The sequence below is a fragment of the Perissodus microlepis genome, chromosome 3 (genome assembly GCF_051167445.1).
Source record: "Perissodus microlepis isolate ML-2025 ecotype Zambia chromosome 3, ASM5116744v1, whole genome shotgun sequence".
Classification (NCBI taxonomy): Eukaryota; Metazoa; Chordata; class Actinopteri; order Cichliformes; family Cichlidae; genus Perissodus; species Perissodus microlepis.
The window spans coordinates 13,074,836-13,100,403 of NC_140463.1; the positions used below are offsets into that span (position 1 = coordinate 13,074,836).

The 25,568-nt window shown below is 42.7% G+C and overlaps 1 protein-coding gene across 2 annotated transcripts in view; it reads left to right on the forward strand.

Annotated features, from left to right (window-relative positions):
- The first annotated feature begins 96 nt into the window (after positions 1–96).
- The window catches only part of LOC146390004 (uncharacterized), a 30,791-nt gene continuing 5,319 nt past the window's right edge, over positions 97–25,568 (forward strand). The window contains exons 1-20 of one of the 2 annotated variants that reach the window (XM_084923094.1): positions 97–438; positions 2,082–2,162; positions 6,966–7,080; positions 7,176–7,309; positions 7,442–7,668; positions 7,772–7,877; positions 9,686–9,985; positions 10,606–10,832; positions 10,951–11,039; positions 11,126–11,226; positions 17,219–17,333; positions 17,429–17,562; positions 19,120–19,346; positions 19,450–19,555; positions 20,636–20,935; positions 21,556–21,782; positions 21,901–21,989; positions 22,076–22,176; positions 22,791–23,026; positions 23,157–23,245. In XM_084923094.1, coding sequence (XP_084779220.1) covers positions 201–438; positions 2,082–2,162; positions 6,966–7,080; positions 7,176–7,309; positions 7,442–7,668; positions 7,772–7,877; positions 9,686–9,985; positions 10,606–10,832; positions 10,951–11,039; positions 11,126–11,226; positions 17,219–17,333; positions 17,429–17,562; positions 19,120–19,346; positions 19,450–19,555; positions 20,636–20,935; positions 21,556–21,782; positions 21,901–21,989; positions 22,076–22,176; positions 22,791–23,026; positions 23,157–23,245 — 3,242 coding nt within the window. In that variant the 5' untranslated portion in view covers positions 97–200. Of the gene's footprint in view, positions 439–2,077; positions 2,163–3,075; positions 5,708–6,965; positions 7,081–7,175; positions 7,310–7,441; positions 7,669–7,771; positions 7,878–9,685; positions 9,986–10,605; positions 10,833–10,950; positions 11,040–11,125; positions 11,227–17,218; positions 17,334–17,428; positions 17,563–19,119; positions 19,347–19,449; positions 19,556–20,635; positions 20,936–21,555; positions 21,783–21,900; positions 21,990–22,075; positions 22,177–22,790; positions 23,027–23,156; positions 23,246–25,568 lie in introns of those variants that run through there. The other variant, XM_084923095.1, reaches the window with a different exon arrangement.

Here is a 25,568-nt window from a genome sequence, read left to right on the forward strand (position 1 = left end):
ATAAATACTGATATAATTATAAGTGTGATAGTCTATTACTGTGCTATGTGTCATTTTCTCCTAGGATGGTATTTCCTTTGATGTTTCCAGCCGGACAACATTTGCGCGTTCACTAGCTCGGTAAAAAACTTCTAGGGTTAAACATCCGACAGAAACATTTTCCCACGCGGGAAAAAAGAAATTATTTCACGAGCGACTCGATGATGATGACGATGGTGCAGAGCTGGGACAGCGAGCCAGACATCGCTAATATGTCCAAGAGCGATATACTGAGAGGAATCATCACCGACAAACTGAGCACAGCCGTTCGGGAGATCTTATCGGTGGTGGAGCGGACTGTAGCCGACTATGAGGAGGAGGCTGCGGGCTTCAGGCAGGAGCTCGACCGGCAGAGGAGACTGCTGGAGCTCCTGCAGCCCGAGATAAAGCAGGAGGCAGGTCGGTGTTTTAGCCCCTGTAACATTTATTGAAGTGCTTTGAAACACTCAGCGGCCACTATATTAGGTACACTCTTTCTTCTTCTCGTTAATGCAAACAACAAATGAGCCAATCACATAGCGGCAACTTGATGTCTTCAAATGGCCAAGACGACCTACAGTAGCTCAAAATGAGAATCCGAGTGAGAAAGAAAGGTCTTTGGTGCCAGACGGGCCTGTCTGCTGGGATTTTCCCACGCAACCATATCTAGGGTTTACAGAGATTGGCCTGAAACTGACGATACGTCGTTTTTTTTGTACCTATCGTTTGTTTCGTAGGGTCGCAAAATAAACTGTGTACGCCAATATTTTTTCATGGTTTTGATGGTCACTGTAGTGGCTATGTTAATTCCTTAGAATTTTCTCTTTCTCTTATGATTAATATGATCACACACCGGACCGACAACCGACTGTTTATGCGTACTTTCGTTAGCAACAACGACGGTAAAACCATTGTGTGGCTCCGCCGTCCGCTTGTTTATATTCCACATAAAACTTTCGCAATAAAGCTCAATATTCTGTCGAGACTCAAAAATAAACTCAAATGATATACATTATTGTCAAACATCAAATTTCAGATAATACATTAAACCAGCGGTCCCCAACCTTTTTTGCGCCGCGGACCGGTTTTTTCACGGACCGGCCTTTAAGGTGTCGCGGATAAATACAACAAAATAAAACTAGTACCGGTACCGAAAAAAAGAAGATTTATTCATAACACACGTGAAAAGACCCAGGAAAACCGAGTTAATGATAAAAACGATAACAAAATAACGCTGAAAACTGATAAAAACCCTGAAAACCATACATTTCACACCTGAGCCTCAACTGTCGCGGCCCGGTACCAAACGACTCACGGACCGGTACCGGTCCGAGGCCCGGGGTTTGGGGACCGCTGCATTAAACAAATTGCCTCAAATAAAAACATGAACTACTTATAAATGGCACTTACAGTCAAAGGAATAGAGGATCCAGACAAAGAGAATGCCAGCATGGCCAGTGAAGATGAGCCAAAACCAGGTAGCTCCAAACACAAGGACCAGTCAAAACACATTGAGCACCTTATTCCTAAACGAGGGACTACATCTGTAGCATTAACATGGTTGGTTATGAACAGGCTGACACGGACCAGAAAATTGTACTATGCAAATTATGATGCAAACTGGTCCCCACCACGGAATCAAACACAGAAAACCACTTTTACCACCTACGCAACAACTTATGTCTAAAAATGTATAGCTTCATGTATCGGTGACTCCGCACCTAGTGTGGCTCGACTGGCTCCAGCAGATCCCAGGAAAAACGTTGGAGATCTCTGTCCAGAAGACTGCAGTCCTAGAAACAGCTAAGATACTGCTTAGGACCCTCAAGCTCCAAAGCGTCTGGTATAGGACCCAAGCTCAAAGGATATGTGCCACAAAGAATTAAAGCAATTAGGTACTAGTAAGGTGTACCTAATAAAGTGTCTGGTCAGTGTATAAAACGTACAGGATACTCATCAACTTGATGCAGATCTTAACATTGCTAGAAACTTTTTTTTCATTTATCTTCTATCATGTCACATTTGGTTTTTCTAAAAATTGAACATTAAACATACTTTTGCAGACGACCAGCAGCTGTTTTCCGTCTGTGAAGATGGAGGTGGTCCATTACTGGATGATCAGGAGCAGGACAAATATGAGCTGAGTAAGAAGCTACTTTGACATACATGAATAAAGTTCAGTTCTAGACAGGGCTGCTGTTTCATGTCTCTGATGTATTATCAGTAGACAAGTCTAATAAAAACATTTCATTGATAATTATGTGATAAACCAGGGGTAGGCAACTGCAGTCCTCAAGTGCGAGTGTCCTGCAGGTTTTAGATATCACCCTGGGTCAATACACCTGAATCAGATAATTAGTTTATTACCAGGCCTGTGGAGAACTTAGAGACATGTTGAGGAAGTAATTTAGGAGGTATTGTTTTTTTCTTTTTTTTCTCCTTTCTTTTTCTTTTTTTTTCTTTTCTCCTCTGTGAGCACCTGTGTGTACACCTGTGAGCATGAGCACGCTTGTATTTAAAAGGTTCCTTCATGTAATGATCTGCTAGAGGGTGTGGGGAGAAACAGCCCAGTCCTCCAGGGCATGAAGCAGGTATGGAGGAGATCAAAACTCCAGACATCCAGAGGCCCTCAGAGCACAAGAGACCAAGGAAGACCAACAGAGGGGCAGCCGCGCCACTATCCCAGAAAGAGCTGAGGAGAGCCCCAGATGAGGGGTCACTCAGCAGCCGCGGAGCAGAAGCCAGGGGGGGTTGCAGTGATGTGCCCGTGAGCTCTGCCGACAGCCAGCTGTGCCAGAGTGACCGAGCCCCAGGCCCCTGGAGGGGGAAACTGCACCCAGACCCAGGTAGTGTTACCCTTTTCCCTGGGGTGGAGAGAAGCAGACTGCCCCGACTCGGCAGCAGCAGGGAGGCCCCACGTTCCAGACCCCCATTGGACGGCCAACTCCTCCTCCTAGCCCCCCCGCTCCAACAGGCCACAGAGAACGGGGGTGTGTGAGGACTCCAAACCTCCCTCCGCCTGCTCATATACCTCTCCTATATCTCCCCCTCCTGCAGAGTGAGTTCCTGAAGAGAGGAGACCTCCTGCAAGATGTAACAGCCTCCCCCATCAGTTGAAGAGCCCCCCAGGTGGCTCGATGCACTGGCGGCACCCTGCGCCAGGGCTGGGCCCCCATACGCCTACCCGCCCACAACCCCGGCAACACACTAACCAGGACCCAAGGCCCAGCCAGGGCCCCAGCCCAGAGACAGAGCACCCCCAGAACCTCACGCCTGTCCCGGAACTACTCAGGGGCAGACAGGCTACCAAGTCAGTAACCCACGTCCGTCAGCACAGACCCTCCCCTAGCCCCGCTGCACACAGCCACGAGGAAACCGTCACCTAAGAGCCAACAACGGGCCATCATTGGGGCCGGGTGGTGATGTCCCTGCCCTGTTTCAAAAAATTATCCATCTTGGATGTATGCACATTTTACATCATTGGGGCATCGCAACGTTTCGGCATTTCTTTGCCTTCTTCAGGCTGGCGGCTGTGTGTTGTCTTGTGTCTGTTTGACTTCTGTCTTGTCTGTCCCTCTCTTGGTTTTTATACTCTTTCTTTGCTCCTCCCACTCTTGGGTTTCAAACTTGTGTTTCTTAAAAATTCCTTCTTGCTTTTGTTTCTGTTTTTCTCTTTGCGTGACTTTCTTGTCTTACTTTGCTTGTTTCCCTTTAATTGTGACCTATTTGTCTTAAGTTGTTTACTACTTTTCTCTCTGTTTGTTTTTCGTGACTTTCTCTTGTCTTACGTAACTTGTTTTCTCTTATGACCTCTTTAGGAATAAGGTTAGATTTAGGACTGGAATATAGGGCTGGAACGTCTAGTACCGCGGGAGCGTTCTTCCACTGGATTTCATCCATAACCCGGCGCGTACCATAAGAATGCTGAAGGTCCCCTTTTGCGTTCCTTAGGATCCCCGCGGGACGTGACAAAACGTCGGGATGTTACGCCTCGGGAGTGAGAACAGTCTCTGCATTGATGTGCAATCCTGGATTGCTCCATTACCTGAGCTACTTGTGTGGGTTGTAGACTTCGTCTCATGCTACCGCTAGAGTGAAATCACTGCCAGCATTGAAAAGTGACCAAAACATCAGCCAGAAAGCATACAGTCTAGCCCATAATATAGTTTTATTCAACTAGCAAGTTATTTTTTGATGGGAAATGACACCAGTGTTTCCCAAAAGATAATAAGACGATGTGCACGAGGCATTTTTGTGGAAAAAAAAATTCTCAGCTTTTATTTACATTTGAGCAAAAAGTGTTATGTCCAGAATTATGCATACCCTTCACAAACTGTCACAGTCTTTGGGAAAATCCAAAGTTCCATACCATTCCAAAGAATCCAAGCGGTTCTAAAGCATCCTAAATACCCTGATTAATTGGGAACTGTTCATCTGGACAAAGAACAAGACTTCTGGTCTTCTGAATGAATTGTTTGGTCACAATGACGTTTCCTTCATTTGGCGTAAAAAAAAGGAGAAGCCTTCAACCCAAAGAACACCATCCCCACTGTCAAAAAAGGTTGGTGGGAACCTAATGCTTTGGGGGTGTTTTTAAACCAATGGACCAGGGAACACTACTGATGATACCTACCGCCATCATTACCAAGACTAACAAGCTGATCTACACCATGGCAGCAGTGATCACGGAAGAATGAGAAGAATGGGTTGAGTAAAATTTGACTTATCTGATGGTTTTGTTTCGCTTAATGGGACTTATAATTTGGTGTGCCTCATGATCCGAAAAATATGGTAACTTCTACCTTTCCACCTTCCTTTCAAAGTCCAAGTTTTTGTGCTATGGTTAGCATATTCCTCTGCCTTTTGGGTCCTACTGCACGTGTCTTTGGCTGTGCAAAACGTTTTGTCAACATACACAATACCCTGGAAAAAAAAAAAAAGCATGCAAAATTGGATTAAAAAAATTATCTCTGAAGCCGGGAAAGAGGAGATCACAGCACCCTCTCTGAACAAAGTCCAGTAACCATCACGGTGGCAGACATCCAAGAAAGAGTCTCCAATATGAAGAGTTGGACAGCACCAGGCCCCGACATGGTTCACGCCTACTGGCTGACAAAGCTGACCACTCCAAAAGCGTCTGGCAATACAAATTAACCAACTGCTAGTTGACGAGAGACACCCGGAATGGCTAACTTAGGGCCGGGCAGTCCTGATCCTCAAGGACCTCCATAAGGGACCAGTCCCATCTAACTACTGGCCAATAACCTGCTTCAGAACCATGTGGAAGCTCTTGTTAGGCATCATAGCGGCTAAGATAAACAGGCACATTGGTCAATACATAAGTGGGGCACAGAAAGGGATGGGCAAGAATACGCGAGGGGCAAAACACCAGCTACCGGTAGACCGAACAATCAGCTGAGACTGCAAGACCAGACTGGATAACGTGTGCACTGCCTGGATCAACAGGACCCTAAGAGCCTTCATCAGGAACTCAATGGAGATGTGGTGTATAACACTAGAGGCCTATTTCAAGTACATAACACATGTCACTATCAAGAGCATCTACCAAGGAGACGCTCTGTCCAGGATGAGACAAGGAACATCCACTAATACATCAGGAAGATGGCCCCAACTGACAGCGTGCTCAATGAATACCTCAGGCAGCAGAGACCCAAGAAAGAGGAGGAAGGTGAGGAACCATCATGGAAGGACAGGCCCCTGCACGGTATGTACCACCGGCAGATAGCAGAGGTGACTGATATCCAGAAATCCTACCAGTGGCTGGACAAAGCTGGTCTGAAAGACCACATTTTTACACAGATGGGAAGTTTTGCTTAAACTCTATTAGAAATCTGCCACACAATAAACATACAGGGTATTGGCTTCATCTGTCAAAATATTCAGAGGCACTAGTCATGGCAGCACAGGAACAAGCTCTGAGCACAAGATCCATAGAGGCTGGGGTCTATCACACCAGGCAAGACCCCAGGTGCAGGCTGTATAAAGATGCCCTTCAGACAATCCAACACATAACAGCACGGTGCAAGAGGCTAGCAGGCAAGGCATACATGGAATGCCATAAACAAGTGGCCATAAACAAGTGTACACTAAACACTTTCTGTTTAGTGTACAGAAACATCTGTGCCAAGTATGACCTAGAAGTCCAGAGGTCAAAATGAGAGATGCCCCCAAGGGTGGTGGAGAATGACCAAGCTAAGATCCTGTGGGACTTCCAGATTCAGATGGGCAAAATGGTGGTGGCTAACCAACCAGACGTTGTGGTGGTAGACAAACGGAAGAAGACGGCTGTAGTGATAGATGTACCAGTTCTGGATGACAGCAACATCAGGAAGAAGGAACAAAAGAAAAAGAAGGAAGGAGCTCGAGAAAGGGCTCAGAGAGGAGCTCGAGATGATGTGAAGGGTGAAGGTAACAGTGGTAATCGGAGCACTAGGTGCGGTGACTTCCAAACTACGCGAGTGGCTCCAGCAGATCCCGGGAACAACATTGGAGATCTCTGTCCAGATGAGCGCAGACCCAGGAACAGCTAAGATACTGCTTAGGACCCTCAAGCTCCTAAGCCTCTGGTAGAAGACCAGAGCTACAAGGATTGACTGCCCGCAGGGGCGAGCGGGGAATTTTTTATACATATATATATTTACATATACGTTATATATATATATATATATATATATATATATGTATGTATGTATGTATATGAAATATATATGAAATATGTATATGAAATATATATATGAAAAACAATTTAACTGAGTTGGGTCGAGCCGAGAAGGTTGTAATGGAAAAGATACATTAGCTCATGTCCTCTTAAAGCACAAACAGTAGATAGTAGCAGCATGCTCCCTTTCGGTTATGTAAATGGTCAAGTTCTTGTTGAGCTGGGCAACACATAATTGTGACTAACATGAGAATTTATTTGTTCCTAGGGGTGGAGGACAGTAGGAGCCTGGGATTTCAGGCACCGATAGAGGATGAAGAGTATGAATATTTAGAGCAGGAGGAAGGATACACGACAGAGCTGGATTATGTAACAACATCAAGGTTATAAGACAAGTGCATAAATGTCTACTATGTGGACAAAAGTATATGTGTTATCTTTTTGTATCCCAGCTCCCGTTTTTCCGTGTCTTCCTTAGGTTCTTGACTCAAACAGTTCAGTCTAAGAGGAGAAAAAAACATGGCAAACGTCGAATCAGCAAATCACAAAATTGTATAGATCTCAAAATCCGCATCTTGGAAAACCCAAACATTGAAGTGCTTTCAAATACTGGTAAGTCTAAAGCAAACATGATGTGAAATTTAAATGTTAAAAACAGAATGAAAACACCTCAGTACACATGAAACTGTGGAGCAGATGTGGAAGATTTCACTGTGATTGATTCAGTGTTCCTCTGTGTTCTAGTGTTTCGGATGTACCGGCTTCACAAGCTGAAGGTTCGTCGTGGTTTGAAGGAAGCTGACTTCCTGAAACTACTCAGGTCTACCTTCCCTCAGCTGGCTGGAGATGAACCTTTTGACCTTTTCTTATATTGCAACCTCAAGAAACTGAAACCTCTGCAAGTAGACTCTGTGACACCAGAGGAAATCATCAGAGTTTCTCGGGGATCTACCCTCTACATACGACTGCAGGTACTGTGCTGAGAAGATTTAACTGATCTCAGCAGCGCTACCAAAGATTACAACACATTGACAACTTGATTTGAGAAAAAAATTCTGACCTTCTGTAAAACAGAAAGAAGATGCTGATGAAGATCTTCCATCCACTGAGACAGACACCCATATAAATCTCAGAATCCGCATCCTGGAAAAGCGAAAGATTAATGTTTTGTCAAACCAAGGTAAGTCTAAAGCAAACATGATGTGAAATTTAGATTTTTCTGCTATAAAAATGCATCACATGTAAGCCGTATATCACCTTGTTACCTACTAGGTAAGTTCTGAAGTGCTTTTCACCCTTTTACCTGCTCGGAGATCGGTCTATTAAACACAGGTGAAGCTGATGGTCTCCACCACACCTCTATACCAAAAACAGTCATTTGCACCTTGTAAATCACAATTGTTGATGCCAGTAATGCTCTAGAGCTGAAACCCTGGTCAGGACCAATGTTCCCTCTAAGCTGCGCGCGTGCGCACTGCGCACAGAAAATCTATGTTGCGCGCGTAAAAAAAAATCTAACCTGAATTGAAATTAAAGTAAATACTTTAACAATCCTGTTTTTTGCAGTGTTAGTAAGTGACTGGCTGCTCCCGTATGGGATTAGAACGATGCCACCTTATCCCATAGTCCAGCCAATAATGCTATTCACATTCGTATATAAGCAGCTAATCAACGTCGCTGACAGGCTATGACAGCGTCCTTATGTGCCGACACCGGTGTTTTAGCTAGCAAAGCGGCGTGACTGATGTGGCGTGAAGCCACGTTAGTGTATAACCATTGGAGATGTGAGCAGGACAGACAGAACAATTGACGGAATAAGTGTGGACTTTATACCAGTTTTTAAATTGTGTTGATAGGCCACGTAAAACCAGAGTTATGACAAAAATATCTGCAATGTTTGGTTTTCTTCCTGAATATTATCGTTGTTTATATTTACTGCGGGAAGAAATGGTAAAAACTGCGTTTTATAAGGAAAACGCTCGAAAGCACTCTCCACCTGTGAGCAAAGACAAAACCAAAAAGCCCCCACCCTTTCCTATTCGTCGAAAAATGTACCATGTCGACCAATCAAGACATGATATGGCAATATGGCATTTAGTGGTTTAGGAATGGGGGGGCATCAAATTTGATGCATAACAGCCGGCTGTTCTGTAAATAGTTTGAAATGTTTATTTAAAAAAAATGCCTTAGTTGCATTTTTAGGTAAACAGCTGCAAAAAACTTTGTTGTTTGCAAAACTCAGTAACTTTTTTGAAGAAGTAACTATATAATTAATTGCCCAACATCATCTGTATTTTGCAGACAGAGAGTTACAGGACTATCTCCCAGACCAGACTCATACCCATAATACAAGTCAGAGCTTGTATGTAAATGTAAATGCTGTAATTTGATTATTTTAATAAACCATGTAACTTGGATGGATTCGATGCTGGCATGACCACAGTGCACACGTCTGATGTCGCTCACAGTGGTCCAAGGGATCGCTCAGGGAGTTTGTGTGTTCGCTCAGACACATGAAAAATTAGAGGGAACATTGGTCAGGACACGTATACCATTTGTGCTGCCTCCCTGCACTCTACATGGACATCTTCATTTTTCTGCACTCCTCCCTGGTCTAGGAATTGTAACATATTAATAAAGAAATATCTACTATATTACCAAGAATATTTTCATTTGATGAAAATGACAAGTTGTGGTGGAATTTTTCAAAAAAAAAAATCCTTTAGAAAAAGAAGAAATAAAACACAATGAAAACACCTCAGTACACATGAAACTCTGGAGCAGATGTGGAAGATTTCACTGTGATGATTGGAACATTAGGAGCCCATGCCACCACTGGTACCTCCAAACTGTGAAAGCAGATTCCAGATTCAATTGGAAAGTAGTATCAGATGAACATTTAGTGAAAGTACAACAGGAAAGTGATGATTTCTTTCTCCTAATACTGGAAAAATTGAACTGATCTCTCAGCGTTCCTCTGTGTTCTAGTGTTTCAGACGTGCCCGCTTCACAAGCTGAAGGTTCATCGTGGTTTGCAGGAAGCTGACTTCCTGAAACTACTCAGGTCTACCTTCCCTCAGCTGGCTGGAGATGAACCTTTTGACCTTTTTTTAAGGGCCAAGCACAACAAACTTAAACCTCTGAAAGGAGACTCTGTGACACCAGAGGAAATCATCAGACTTTCTCGGGGATCTACCCTCTACATACAACAGTCACTGTGTCAAGAAGATTTAAGACTTAAGATCCGCATCCTTGAGGACCCTAAGATTGATAAGATCACATATATAAGTAAGTTTAAAGCTTTTAACCTTCAAAGATATTTGGAAGGATTTGATGCCGTTAACGTTTTCTGCCTCTTATTAGATCCTTAACTTGATTTAGAGGCTTTGCATGTCTCAAGAGTCCAACGTACTGGTCATCCAGCTCTCTGTGCAGGTTTGCTGAGTTACCTGTTTATTAGTTGATTCAGGAAAACATGTCTTCTAACTTGTCGATGACTGAAACTGCTCTGACTGTAGTCACACTACCCGCTGTCTTAAAAAACCTCATAACATTATAAAAGATACCTCACACCCTGGCCACTCCCCGTTTGAACTGTTGCCCTCGGGCCGACGGTACAAAGCAATCAGCGTAAGGACAAACAGACCCAAACACAGCTTTTACCAAATCACAAAAATATGTCTTAATGCTGCTACTAAAAAATGTCCATCACGCTACTCCTGAAGTGATCTATGCACTGACTGAGGCATGTGTGTGGGGATGGATTTTATTTTACAAATTTTATTTAAATTTTACATTTGTATGGATGATGCATTGATCAGAGATCAATTCTAATTCCGTTCTACCTGTGACAATGACAATAAAGACACTCTGATTCTGACTTTGTGAGCTTCTCTGTTTTCTCTCAGTGTGTCAGAATCACCCGTCTCATGAGCTGAATGTTCCTCGTGGTCTTCAGGAGGCTGACTTCCTGGCTCTGCTGAGGTCCACTTTCCCTCAGCTGGCTGCTGGTGAACCTTTTACCATCTTAATTGGTCGCAACCACAATCTAATTCCTCCAAGAGTGGAGAGTATGACTGCAGAAGAGATCTGCAAGAACGGGACCGGGAATCCTGGTATTTACATCCGACTGAAGGTACTGCAAGAACCAATTTAACATCAGGGTGAAAACATTGTTAATAAATGTGGAGCATGTTGTTCTGAATGAAAAATCAGAAAAAAAACTATTCTTTTACTTTTTGGTGGAAATTTAGGGTCCAGAGAAAACGTCTCTACAGAGAGAAGATGCTACTGCTGCTGAACTTCCTCCACCCAGCCTGGATCCAACCACACTGACCACTGAGTGAGTCAAAGAAAAGAGTAAGCTGCTGCTGTTAGAGTTTGTTATTTATGTCAACAGTTCAATCCAATTTTGTTTTTTTTCCCCAGAGTTGAGTCTGAGAAACCTCAGATCAGTCAATCAGACACTCACGTGCATCTCAAGGTCCACATTGTGGAGGACCCTCAGATGGATACGATCTCGCCCAATCGTAAGTTCAAAGCCTTTTAATTTATCTGTCCAGTACAATATTCAGTTATCATCACTGTGATCACATGCTGAGATGAAATAATAAAGAGTAGCCGAGCATAGCTCCTAGGGTGGTCAGGACACAGTTGTGACTATGAAGTCCTCTGTAGAGCTCTGTAGGTATGCTGCTGTGTGTGTATCATGGTTTGGGAAGCTTGTGATGACCTGAGTTTGGACCAGTTTGTCAAAGCACTTCATGATTACTGGAGCACGAGCCACTACACAGCAGTCATTCAGAATGCTGATGGTGGTCATTTTTTGGTAGTGGTACCGTGATAGAGGACTTCAAGCAAGGGTGTCAGTGGTAAGGCTTAAAGTTGGGGACATGGTCTCTTTGACTGACAGGTGGCTGTAGCTGCTTCCTGGACCTCAACTGGACCTCTGATTTGTGTTTGTGCTCTTGGAGCAGTCGTCAAAGGAGCTTGCAAAGAAAAGCGTCTGGACTTCTTTAAGTTACCCTAACCCTAACCCTTAAGATGCAGATGGACTGCTGAGTCTTGTCCTGTGGAGGTGGCTCTTCTGTGTTGTGCCATGTGCTTGTGAAGACTTCATAAGCGCATGGCACAACACAGAAGAGCCAGTCCATCTGCATCTTAAGGATAAAAGACACTCTTTCGAGGATGCCAATGTTCACATTTTGGACAGAGAGGACAGATGGTTTGAAAGAGGAGTGAAAGAAGCCATCTATGTCCACTGTGAGCGACCATCTTTGAACAGAGGCGGGGGTTTACGACACCAACTCTCTGCCATCTATAATCCAGTTTTGAGATCCCTTCCCAGACGCCTTAACGCCCACTCACATCCTGGGCCATCTGACCTCAGGAATTCGCATGATAAGGTGGGGCCAGGTTTCATAATGAACACACCCGAAACTCTGGCTGATTGGGACCCACACCCAGTTTCACACCTTGGCTCAGGCGATTAGAGGATCATCAGGGGGTCCTTTTGTCCCTCTGTGGGGGGATACTCCCACTAGGTTTATATCTGGGACTCTCCACCATTTGACCTTAGAACTGAAGAAGCTTCTCGGATGAGAGGTGAAACGTCTTCAAGTAACTTAAAGAAGTCCAGATGCTTTTCTTTGCAAGTTCATTTCAAGTCCAGCACCCTGAGGCTGTACGCTAAGTGGAAGGAAGTAGGCCATGGACTGGTGAGTGTCAGCACCACAGTCCAGGATGAGACAAGGAACATCCACGAATACATCAGGAAGATGGCCCCAACTGACAGCGTGCTCAATGAATACCTCAGGCAGCAGAGACCCAAGAAAGAGGAGGAAGGTGAGGAACCATCATGGCAGGACAGGCCACACGGTTACACGGTAGTTTTGCTTAAAACTCTCTTGGAAATCTTCCAGACAATAAACATACAGGGTATTGGCTTCATCTTTCAAAATATTTAGAGGCACTAGTCATGGCAGCACAGGAACAAGCTCTGAGTTCAAATCAAATCAAAATTTATTTATATAGCACATATTAAAACAACAGTCTTGACCATAGTGCTTCACAGTCAGTAAATGCATGAGACAATTAAAACAAACAATAAAACAGGACAACAAACAATAGGTAACAACACAACAAGCTAGAACAGCCAACTAGTTAGAATCAAAAGCCAAAGTAAAAAGATAAGTTTTAAGACGTGATTTAAAAGACTGGATAGACTCGGCAGTACGAATATGAACAGGGAGGTTATTCCAGAGTTTAGGTGCCACGGTTGCAAAGGTCTGGTCACCTCTTGACTTAATTCGAGACCTAGGTTGTGCTAGGAGCCTGTGATTGGACGATCTAAGTGCTCTGTTGGGATTGTACAAGTGGAGTAGTTCAGAAAGATAGCTGGGCGCTAAATTATTCTGAATTTTAAAAGTGAACAAAAGAATTTTAAAATCTATGCGATATTTAACAGGGAGCCAATGTAATTTGGCTAAAATTGGAGTTATGCGTTCATAGATTCTCGTACCTGTTAAAAGACGTGCAGCTGCATTTTGAATTAACTGAAGCCGGTAAAGAGAAGAGTGTTGGGGGCCCGAGTAGAGGGAGTTACAGTAGTCCAATCTGGATTTGATAAATGCGTGGATAAGCTTTTCAAGGTCCTTTAAAGGAAGGAATGACTTTGCTCTAGATATCTGACGCAACTGGCAAAAGCTGTTTTTTACCACAGTGGAGACCTGTTTCTCAAGTTTAAAAGAGCTATCCAGAAACACTCCAAGGTTTCTTACAGTGCGCGAGAGATGGCTAGCGAGGGGGCCTAGGGCAGGGGTCGGCAACCTGCGGCTCCGGAGCCGTAAGCGGCTCTTTCGTCCTTATACTGCGGCTCCGGGTGGTTTGGGAAAATAAATTAGAAGTATGTAGCTTTAGTGTATTTTATTTGTGTTTAGTTCTTTTTTTCAACTTGTAGTTCTAAATTGGAAGATTATTGTGATATTTAAATATAAAAATACAATTATATTTTATTATTTTTTCATCGCTCAAAATAAGCGTCACACTCGCGGAAGCCGGAATACCCGCCAAACGCCGTGCGTATATCAAGACTTTCAACCCCAGGTAGGCCAGTTATGGATCTTCGGATCCACATTATGTCAGCAGCTATTCTCCACCATGAACTATGTTAAAAACAAACACTACTCATGCCTCACAGACGACAGCTTTTGCAGACGCTGTGTGCAGAGGTTCAGGAGCAGAAGTCCCATTGTACCAGGGCAAACCTGACGATGTTTCCATGAACACGCTTTTCAGCATCTCTTTATTGACCACTTTTCACACACGGTTGCTGTACGCATACAACGGGCTGTAGGTTTTCAGCTCACAGCCCGACAACACAAGAGCAGAGAGAGCACAGACTTTAAGACAGCGAGGCGTGATTGCGGGTGCCACTCAGGTGCGTCCGACTCCCCTGCAGCGACGCTGCAGACCACGCCCCGCCACACACATTAACCAGGTAAAATACATATTTAGGCAGAATTTACAAATATCAATTTTTCATTTTTTTAGCAGCATAGTGCTTTTTTTCCAATTATTTTTTAAAAGTCAGGTCAAAGCTCCAAAAGCCCAAAGGCGATAATAAGGGTGGCGGCTCACAGCAGTTTTTGTTTGCTACATTGATCATTTTAGTTCAGCTGGGTGTCTTTCCTTTTGTTATATTTCTTTAAGAGTTCAAAATGTGTTAACTACATAAATAAAATGCAATTTTCTCTGTAGCAACACACTTTAGTTGTCCACACAAAGCATAAAAGTAAAAAAACAATATATACAGTGTTATCTTCATTTTAGATGTCAACAAGTATTTGCGGCTCCCAGTGTTTTCTTTTGCGTGGAAACCAGGTCCAAATGGCTCTTTGGGTGTTAAAGGTTGCTGACCCCTGGCCTAGGGCATCAGCTAACTGGTCTAGCGGAGTATCTCTACCAAAGACTATGATTTTGGTCTTATTCTCGTTCAATGTAGGAAAATTATGTGATAACCAAATTTTAACGTCATGCAAACAGTTGAACAGAGGTTGCAAAGAAGCAGACACGTCGGATTTCAAAGATGAATAAATCTGGATATGATCAGCATAACAGTGAAAGGAGATGTTGTATTTTCTAATTATTAATCCCAACGGCAACATGTACAAAGAGAAAAGAGCAGGACCGAGCACGGACCCTTGAGGCACACCACAATAAATAGGGGCAGAAGCCGAGGAGTGTTGCCCCATAGCAAAAAAGAACGACCTCTCTCAGAGGTAGGATTTAAACAAAGTTAAAACCGTACCTTTCAGAACAACAACATGTTCCAATCTTGATAGAAGAATGATTGAAGATTCATAGTGGCTGGGGTCTGTTACACCAGGCAAGACCCCAGGTGCAGGCTGTGTAAAGATGCCCCTCAGACAATCCAACACATAACAGCACGGTGCAAGAGGCTTGCAGGCAAGGCATATATGGAATGCCATAAACAAGTGGCCAGCATAGTGTACAGAAACATCTGTGCCAAGTATGACCTGGAAGTCCAGAGGTCAAAATGAGAGATGCCCCCAAGGGTGGTGGAGAATGACCAAGCTAAGATCCTGTGGGACTTCCAGATTCAGATGGGCAAAATGGTGGTGGCTAGCCAACCAGACATTGTGGTGGTAGACAAAAAGAAGAAGGCGGCTGTAGTGATAGATCTAGCAGTTCTGGATGACAGCAACATCAGGAAGAAGGAACACGAGAAGCTCGAGAAATACCAAGGGCTCAGAGAGGAGCTCGAGATGATGTGGAGGGTGAAGGTAACGGTGGTAATCGGAGCACTAGGTGCGGTGACTTCTAAACTAGGCGAGTGGCTCCAGCAGATCCCGGGAACAACATCGGAGATCTCTGTCCAGAAGAGCGCAGACCCAGGAACAGCTAAGATACTGCGTAGGACCCTCAAGCAACTAGGCCTCTGGTAGAGGACCAGAGCTTGAAGGATTGACTGCCCGCATGGGTGAGCGGGGTGCAACAATACTCGTATCCAAATTGGGCGATCCGCGGTAACTCGTTAATGGAGATTTGCCGCGTTATATTATATTAGAGCTTGCGATATGACCAAAATCTCATATCCTGATATAAGACATCTATCATCCAGCTAACGATATAAATTACAAAAATTTAACATTTTCTGTAAATTGTGTGAATCTCAAGCAGCTCGACTTGCGATGAGTGTTTCCAGCTAGGCATCGTGTACCTGGAGTCGAATGTTTTAACCGATGCATGAAACAATACGTTTTTAGACATAAGTTGTAACAGCCGCCGTTTTCTTTGTGCGTATTTATTACACAGCATGGTACGGGGAAAAGCCTGTTCTAACGTTTGAGTCTAAGGTTTATTTTTTAGCACCTAACGGCTCTTTGTTGCTTCTCATCCGTAAATAATCTGCATACTCTTTCAAGTGATTCGGTTTATTTTGAAAAGTCTCAACAGGATCTTGAGCTTTATTGTGAAAGGTTGATGTGGAAAATAAACATACGGCATACGGTGGAGCCACGCAGTGGTTTTACTGTCATTGTTGCTAACGGCAACGCATAAAATCACTCGCTTGCCTGTCTGTAGTGTGGTAATATTAAATATAAGAGAAAGAGAGAATTTTAAGAAATTAAATATAGCCACTTCAGTGGCCATCAAAACAATGAAAAAATATTGCTGTGAACAGTTTATTTTGCGACACCACGAAACAAACGATAGTGTAAAATGAAGCGATAGACGTTTTTATATTGTCATCCGACATATACAGTGGCTTGCAAAAGTATTCGACCCCTTGAACTTTCCCACATTTCACACGTGTTACACCATATCTATGTATGTATATATATATGTATATATACATATCTATGTATGTATATATATATATATATATATATATATGGTGTAACACATGCGTGTTACACCACTAGTATGTACTCTGCTTGCCTGGCTCGACTCAGTTTATATGGTTTTCCATTGGGTCCTTTCTCGTGCCAGGTACTTTTTTTAGTACCTACTCAGCCAAAGCAATTCAGCAATTCAGTCAATCTGAAAATGTAACGTCAACAGATTGCATTCCACCGATTGGCTAGTCAGTTTTGTCACTCGATGACTCATGAGAGCATGTCATTCACAAAAATCAAATCCTCAAAGCCTGTCTCCAAATCTGACAAAAAGCTATAGACCACACAGCAGGTCTACCATCGCCTCAAGTTTCTTCAGTGTGATGTTGTGCTTTTGTTGTATGCAAAATGGGACTTTTAGTAGCATTGCTGTAATGACCTTGCGCACATAGGCAGTACTTGATTGGAATGAAAAACAATTTAACTGAGTTGGGTCGAGCCGAGAAGGTTGTAATGGAAAAGATACATTAGCTCATGTCCTCTTAAAGCACAAACAGTAGATAGTAGCAGCATGCTCCCTTTCGGTTATGTAAATGGTCAAGTTCTTGTTGAGCTGGGCAACACATAATTGTGACTAACATGAGAATTTATTTGTTCCTAGGGGTGGAGGACAGTAGGAGCCTGGGATTTCAGGCACCGATAGAGGATGAAGAGTATGAATATTTAGAGCAGGAGGAAGGATACACGACAGAGCTGGATTATGTAACAACATCAAGGTTAAAAGACAAGTGCATAAATGTCTACTATGTGGATAAAAGTATATGTGTTATCTTTTTGTATCCCAGCTCCCGTTTTTCCATGTCTTCCTTAGGTTCTTGACTCAAACAGTTCAGTCTAAGAGGAGAAAAAAACATGGCAAACGTCGAATCAGCAAATCACAAAATTGCATAGATCTCAAAATCCGCATCTTGGAAAACCCAAACATTGAAGTGCTTTCAAATACTGGTAAGTCTAAAGCAAATAGTTGCTTCACAAGTCCATCTACACCTAACTGATAATAACCTTTACGAACAGTTCCAGTCTGGCTTCCGTCCTCTGCATAGCACCGAAACTGCTCTTATAAAAAATAACAAACGACCTTCTTATGGCAGCTGATTCTGGTCTCCTCTCCATCCTTATTCTCCTTGATCTGAGTGCAGCATTTGACACCATCTCTCATCCCATTCTTCTTAGCAGATTAGCTTCTATTGGTCTCTCTCATACTCCATTAGCCTGGTTTAAATCATACCTGTCTGACCGCACTCAGTTCATTCAATTAAAATCCTTCACTTCTCAGCCTTCTCCTCTATCTACTGGGGTGCCCCAGGGATCTGTCCTCGGGCCCCTTCTTTTCATCATTTACCTTCTTCCACTCGGACATATTTTTCGTAAATATAATATTCAGTTCCACTGCTATGCTGATGACACCCAGCTTTACCTCTCTACCAAACCCGATTCTACTCTTCCGCCACCCTCCCTTACCCTCTGCTTAGCTGAACTCAATTCCGGTTTCTCCTCCAACTTTCTTAAACTCAACAGCAATAAATCAGAACTTCTCCTGGTCGGCACTAAACGATTGCTATCCAGAATTAACAATTTCTCTCTCACCATCAATAATTCGCTGGTCCCTATCTCTCCCTCTGTGAAAAGCTTGGGTGTCATTCTTGATAGCACATTATCCTTTAATTCACATATCAATAATGTCACACGTGCAGCATATTTCCAACTCCGTAATATCAATCACCTCCGCCCTTTCCTCACTCCTCATGCCACTGCCATTCTCGTCCATAATCTTGTTATCTCTTGAATTGACTACTGTAACTCACTATTATTTGGCCTTACACAAAAATCTATTAACAAGCTCCAACGTGTCCAGAACTCTGCTGCCCGTATTATTACTAGGACTTCCTCTACCCACCACATCTCCCCAATCCTGAAGCAGCTTCACTGGCTCCCGGTTAAATTTGGCATCCATTTTAAAATAATCCTCTATACATTTAAGGCTATTCATTCTCTCTCTCCACCATACCTCTCCGATTTAGTACAGATGAACTTCCCATCCCGGTGCCTCAGATCTTCATCTTCTCTTTCTCTCTCTGTTCCTTCCGCTCGTCTGATTACAATGGGGGGCAGGGCTTTTAGCTGCTCTGCCCCTCGACTTTGGAATTCCTTACCCCCGACCTCAGAAATATTAGTTCATTCACTCTTTTTAAGTCCACCCTCAAAACTCATCTGTTTAAAATTGCTTATGTTTAAACCTCTGTATGCTCTTAACTTTTATCTGTTATTCTTATTATTGTGTATATTTCCAGTTCTGTGTTTTTATCTGTTGTACAGTGTCCTTGGGTGCTTTGAAAGGCGCTATTTTTAAATAAAATGTATTATTATTATTATTATTATTATTAAACGTGATGTGAAATTTAAATGTTAAGAACAGAATGAAAACACCTCAGTACACATGAAACTGTGGAGCAGATGTGGAAGATTTCACTGTGATTGATTCAGTGTTCCTCTGTGTTCTAGTGTTTCGGATGTACCGGCTTCACAAGCTGAAGGTTCGTCGTGGTTTGAAGGAAGCTGACTTCCTGAAACTACTCAGGTCTACCTTCCCTCAGCTGGCTGGAGATGAACCTTTTGACCTTTTCTTATATTGCAACCTCAAGAAACTGAAACCTCTGCAAGTAGACTCTGTGACACCAGAGGAAATCATCAGAGTTTCTCGGGGATCTACCCTCTACATACGACTGCAGGTACTGTGCTGAGAAGATTTAACTGATCTCAGCAGTGCTACCAAAGATTACAACACATTGACAACTTGATTTAAGAAAAAAATTCTGACCTTCTGTAAAACAGAAAGAAGATGCTGATGAAGATCTTCCATCCACTGAGACAGACACCCATATAAATCTCAGAATCCGCATCCTGGAAAAGCGAAAGATTAATGTTTTGTCAAACCAAGGTAAGTCTAAAGCAAACATGATGTGAAATTTAGATGTTTCTGCTATAAAAATGCATCACATGTAAGCCGTATATCACCTTGTTACCTACTAAGTAAGTTCTGAAGTGCTTATCTCCTCCTTATCTCCTCCTATTCGTCGAAAAATGTACCATGTCGACCAATCAAAACATGATATGGCAATATGGCATTTAGTGGTTTAGGAATGGGGGGGCATCAAATTTGATGCATAACAGCCGGCTGTTCTGTAAATAGTTTGAAATGTTTATTTAAAAAAATGCCTTAGTTGCATCTTTAGGTAATCAGCTGCAAAAAACTTTGTTGTTGGCAAAACTCAGTAACTTTTTTGAAGAAGTAACTATATAATTAATTGCCCAACATCATCTGTATTTTGCAGACAGAGAGTTACAGGACTATCTCCCAGACCAGACTCATACCCATAATACAAGTCAGAGCTTGTATGTAAATGTAAATGCTGTAATTTGATTATTTTAATAAACCATGTAACTTGGATGGATTTGATGCTGGCATGACCACAGTGCACACGTCTGATGTCGCTCACAGTGGTCCAAGGGATCGCTCAGGGAGTTTGTGTGTTCGCTCAGACACATGAAAAATTAGAGGGAACATTGGTCAGGACACGTATACCATTTGCTGCCTCCCTGCACTCTACATGGACATCTTCATTTTTCTGCACTCCTCCCTGGTCTAAGAATTGTAACATATTAATAAAGAAATATCTACTATATTACCAAGAATATTTTCATTTGATGAAAATGACAAGTTGTGGTGGAATTTTTCAAAAAAAAAAAATCCTTTAGAAAAAGAAGAAATAAAACACAATGAAAACACCTCAGTACACATGAAACTCTGGAGCAGATGTGGAAGATTTCACTGTGATGATTGGAACATTAGGAGCCCATGTCACCACTGGTACCTCCAAACTGTGAAAGCAGATTCCAGATTCAATTGGAAAGTAGTATCAGATGACCATTTAGTGAAAGTACAACAGGAAAGTGATGATTTCTTTCTCCTAATACTGGAAAAATTGAACTGATCTCTCAGCGTTCCTCTGTGTTCTAGTGTTTCAGACGTGCCCGCTTCACAAGCTGAAGGTTCATCGTGGTTTGCAGGAAGCTGACTTCCTGAAACTACTCAGGTCTACCTTCCCTCAGCTGGCTGGAGATGAACCTTTTGACCTTTTTTTAAGGGCCAAGCACAACAAACTTAAACCTCTGAAAGGAGACTCTGTGACACCAGAGGAAATCATCAGACTTTCTCGGGGATCTACCCTCTACATACAACAGTCACTGTGTCAAGAAGATTTAAGACTTAAGATCCGCATCCTTGAGGACCCTAAGATTGATAAGATCACATATATAAGTAAGTTTAAAGCTTTTAACCTTCAAAGATATTTGGAAGGATTTGATGCCGTTAACGTTTTCTGCCTCTTATTAGATCCTTAACTTGATTTAGAGGCTTTGCATGTCTCAAGAGTCCAACGTACTAGTCATCCAGCTCTCTGTGCAGGTTTGCTGAGTTACCTGTTTATTAGTTGATTCAGGAAAACATGTCTTCTAACTTGTCGATGACTGAAACTGCTCTGACTGTAGTCACACTACCCGCTGTCTTAAAAAACCTCATAACATTATAAAAGATACCTCACACCCTGGCCACTCCCCGTTTGAACTGTTGCCCTCGGGCTGACGGTACAAAGCAATCAGCGTAAGGACAAACAGACCCAAACACAGCTTTTACCAAATCACAAAAATATGTCTTAATGCTGCTACTAAAAAATGTCCATCACGCTACTCCTGAAGTGATCTATGCACTGACTGAGGCATGTGTGTGGGGATGGATTTTATTTTACAAATTTTATTTAAATTTTACATTTGTATGGATGATGCATTGATCAGAGATCAATTCTAATTCTGTTCTACCTGTGACAATGACAATAAAGACACTCTGATTCTGACTTTGTGAGCTTCTCTGTTTTCTCTCAGTGTGTCAGAATCACCCGTCTCATGAGCTGAATGTTCCTCGTGGTCTTCAGGAGGCTGACTTCCTGGCTCTGCTGAGGTCCACTTTCCCTCAGCTGGCTGCTGGTGAACCTTTTACCATCTTAATTGGTCGCAACCACAATCTAATTCCTCCAAGAGTGGAGAGTATGACTGCAGAAGAGATCTGCAAGAACGGGACCGGGAATCCTGGTATTTACATCCGACTGAAGGTACTGCAAGAACCAATTTAACATCAGGGTGAAAACATTGTTAATAAATGTGGAGCATGTTGTTCTGAATGAAAAATCAGAAAAAAAACTATTCTTTTACTTTTTGGTGGAAATTTAGGGTCCAGAGAAAACGTCTCTACAGAGAGAAGATGCTACTGCTGCTGAACTTCCTCCACCCAGCCTGGATCCAACCACACTGACCACTGAGTGAGTCAAAGAAAAGAGTAAGCTGCTGCTGTTAGAGTTTGTTATTTATGTCAACAGTTCAATCCAATTTTGTTTTTTTTCCCCAGAGTTGAGTCTGAGAAACCTCAGATCAGTCAATCAGACACTCACGTGCATCTCAAGGTCCACATTGTGGAGGACCCTCAGATGGATACGATCTCGCCCAATCGTAAGTTCAAAGCCTTTTAATTTATCTGTCCAGTACAATATTCAGTTATCATCACTGTGATCACATGCTGAGATGAAATAATAAAGAGTAGCCGAGCATAGCTCCTAGGGTGGTCAGGACACAGTTGTGACTATGAAGTCCTCTGTAGAGCTCTGTAGGTATGCTGCTGTGTGTGTATCATGCTTTGGGAAGCTTGTGATGACCTGAGTTTGGACCAGTTTGTCAAAGCACTTCATGATTACTGGAGCACGAGCCACTACACAGCAGTCATTCAGAATGCTGATGGTGGTCATTTTTTGGTAGTGGTACCGTGATAGAGGACTTCAAGCAAGGGTGTCAGTGGTAAGGCTTAATGTTGGGGACATGGTCTCTTTGACTGACAGGTGGCTGTAGCTGCTTCCTGAACCTCAACTGGACCTCTGGATTGTGTTTGTGCTCTTGGAGCCTTTTGGACCATTTCAATGCAAATATCTGATAAATATTGTAGTTGCTGTGCAGCTGATAACAGACTGTCTAAGACGTCTGAGCTCTTGTTCTTTGAATGAAATTGTCAGGTTTTGGTGTGATGCTCCCTGTTAGGTGGCAACTTAGCACTCTTTCCTGTTTTATCTCAGTTTTTCAGAATTACCTGCCTCATCAGCTGCAGGTTCCTCGAGGTCTTCAGGAGGCTGACTTCCTAGCTCAGCTGAGGTCAACCTTCCCTCAGCTGGCTGCTGCTGAACCTCTGGAGCTCCTGATATCTAATGACGACAAGATACTAGAGCCTCTAAATGTGGAGTCACTGACAACTGAGGAGATCAAAGAGGCTGTCCAGTCAACTGGGAGTGCTACCCTCTTTGTTCGACTGAAGGTACTGTGTCAGATTCAGCATTTCTGCCTTTGTAGATTTTTCTTTTGTCCTTCTTAATCCCTCCACATGGCATTGTCAGAAACCATTAATTACAAAACCCATACTAAATAAAAACTATAAAACTTTCCAGGCATCAGAGGATGTTCAGGATGATGTGAATAAGCTTGATGGTGCTGAAGACTCTTCATCCTTTTCTGAACAAACCAGACTGCACAGGAGGTAAGTGATTAATAAAAAACGGTAAAAGTGGAGAATGAAAACGCAGTTTCATAGCATTTATTATGTTGCATTTTGGGAATGGACAGTGGTAAATGGACTGATTCCTATATAGCGCTTTTCTTCTCTCCTGGAGTACTCAAAGCGCTGTTTACAACATGCCTCATTCACCCACTCACACAAGGACTTCTAACCTCAAGTGCAATCTAACCAACATTCACACTCCAGTTGACGCATCGGAGGGCAACTTGGGGTTAGTATCTTGCCCAAGGATATTTGGCATACAGACTGGGGAAGCAAAGGCTCGAACCACCAACCTTCCAATCAGTAGCTGATCTGCTCTACTACCACTTCCCCACCCTGCCCTGCCCGAAAGATGGTACTTTGACCCATCTTCAATCTTATGGGTTAGAAACCGTTTTGAAGATGAAGATGAAAGAAGTTACATCTTGGAGAAAGAATGAAGAGGGCTGCATTGGTGTGGCCAAAAAACATATTCTGCAATGTTCTCCCTTGAGACATTGCTGTAGAAAACCGGCTTACCTCTGGTCTCAAAGGTGTTCAGAAACAGTAAAGGTCAAAAAACACAATAAGCTTTCTCCTGGTTGCACTCCTACCTGGTGTGCTGTCTTCTGGCTTTAATATTTTGAGCTGTTTGATATTTCCTGTTGTAGGGGTAGACTAGGGCTGCCAAAACTATTATTTTGATAGTCGACTAGCCAAGGATTATTTTTGCAATTAGTCGACTAATCAGATCGTGCATCTATTGGATGTATAACGTACAGCTTATTGCATCAGCATGTGTCTGCTCTTATATAACTATCATTAGCTTATAGCTTGAAGTGTTTAAGGTATGTGCTAACTTAAAATAAAGACAAGATGATAGTTTATTAAACTTTTAATGAAATTTGCAGATTGTCTCAGTGGAGTTTAATAAACTCAGCCGTCTGCTTCTCGCTCCCTAAAATATAACAGGGCATTGGAGTAAATTCTCGACCATCTCACACTTCTGTTTAATCAGTTTTCTGTTTGACGTTTATTCAGCTGTGTGAAGACTATAACTTTAATCTCAACCAAACTGATTTACTCAGGAACAAATAAAACACTGAAAAAATCCAAACAATGACATTTGTAAGTTATCTAAGTGACTTATATATGTTTAAGCTGAGTAGCGAAAGACCGCGGGGGAGTCGAAAATGATGTGCCGGGGGTTGACTGTTCTCGCCGGCTCTAGTGAGCCTTGACCTCCTGGTCAGCTATCGAGCTGGTGCGTAACAGGCGTCTCCGAAAACGTCGGAGCACTTTTGCAAATATGTGATGTCTTGATAAATTGAGCAGATATTTGAAGCTTACACAGCTACATTCTCGCCTGAAAATATCTTAAAAGTTTGTTACTCTTACACTCTTTCTGGGTTGTCTGTGAAGGTTCTCAGTCATCCAGGTCATCGTAGTCAAAGAGGCTTGCAAAGAAAAGCGTCTGGACTTCTTTAAGTTGCTTGAAGATGTTTCACCTCTCATCCGAGAAGCTTCTTCAGTTCTAAGGTCAAATGGTGGGGATTCCCAGATTTTCTGGGTTGCAAAATAAACCTTTAAGATATTTTTAGGCGAGAATGTAGTTTTGCGACCCAGAAAGAGTAACATTAAAACTAAGTAGCTGCTGCCGTTGTTGGAAACTGGGCCGCGCTATGAATTCTGGGATAGGTTGGACCACGAAGGATACACCCGACCCATCAATCAAATCTAGGGAAAAAGAGGGTGGATTTTTTGGCCATATTTCGAGGAGTCTTCGAATTTGGACAGCCTTCGTCGCGTTAAACTACTTACCTACTACTTACTTCTGCGTCTTTCAGAATCTTAAAAAACTTCCAATGACGTGTCGACTTTTAAATTACTTGTCGATGATTTTGATAGTCAACATAAGCGTGACTCCTCAGCAGTGGTGATCTGCAACTTAAAGTGATGTACAGAATTAAAAATGAACTATCTGGAAGTTATTGTTCACTCATATCATAACAAACCTTGAAATACAGGCTTCCTTAAAAAGATTGATTAAATGATTGATTGAAGACTTTGAGCAGCTCCAGTGCTGGATGGCAGATGTTATGTTAGCAGAGTTTTGCTGCTATTGTTTCTTTTCATTGCTATTGAACGCAACCTGATCTTTGCCCAGAGTGTAATGAAACATTATGATTACCGCTCCATTTATCAGGTATGGCATCACTGGCAAGATGTGGCGTCATCACTTCTTTTCCTCTTATACTAGACTATGGCTATATGGATGATAGGTAGCTGTTTAAGATACAAAGGTGTATTTTAAGACATGATG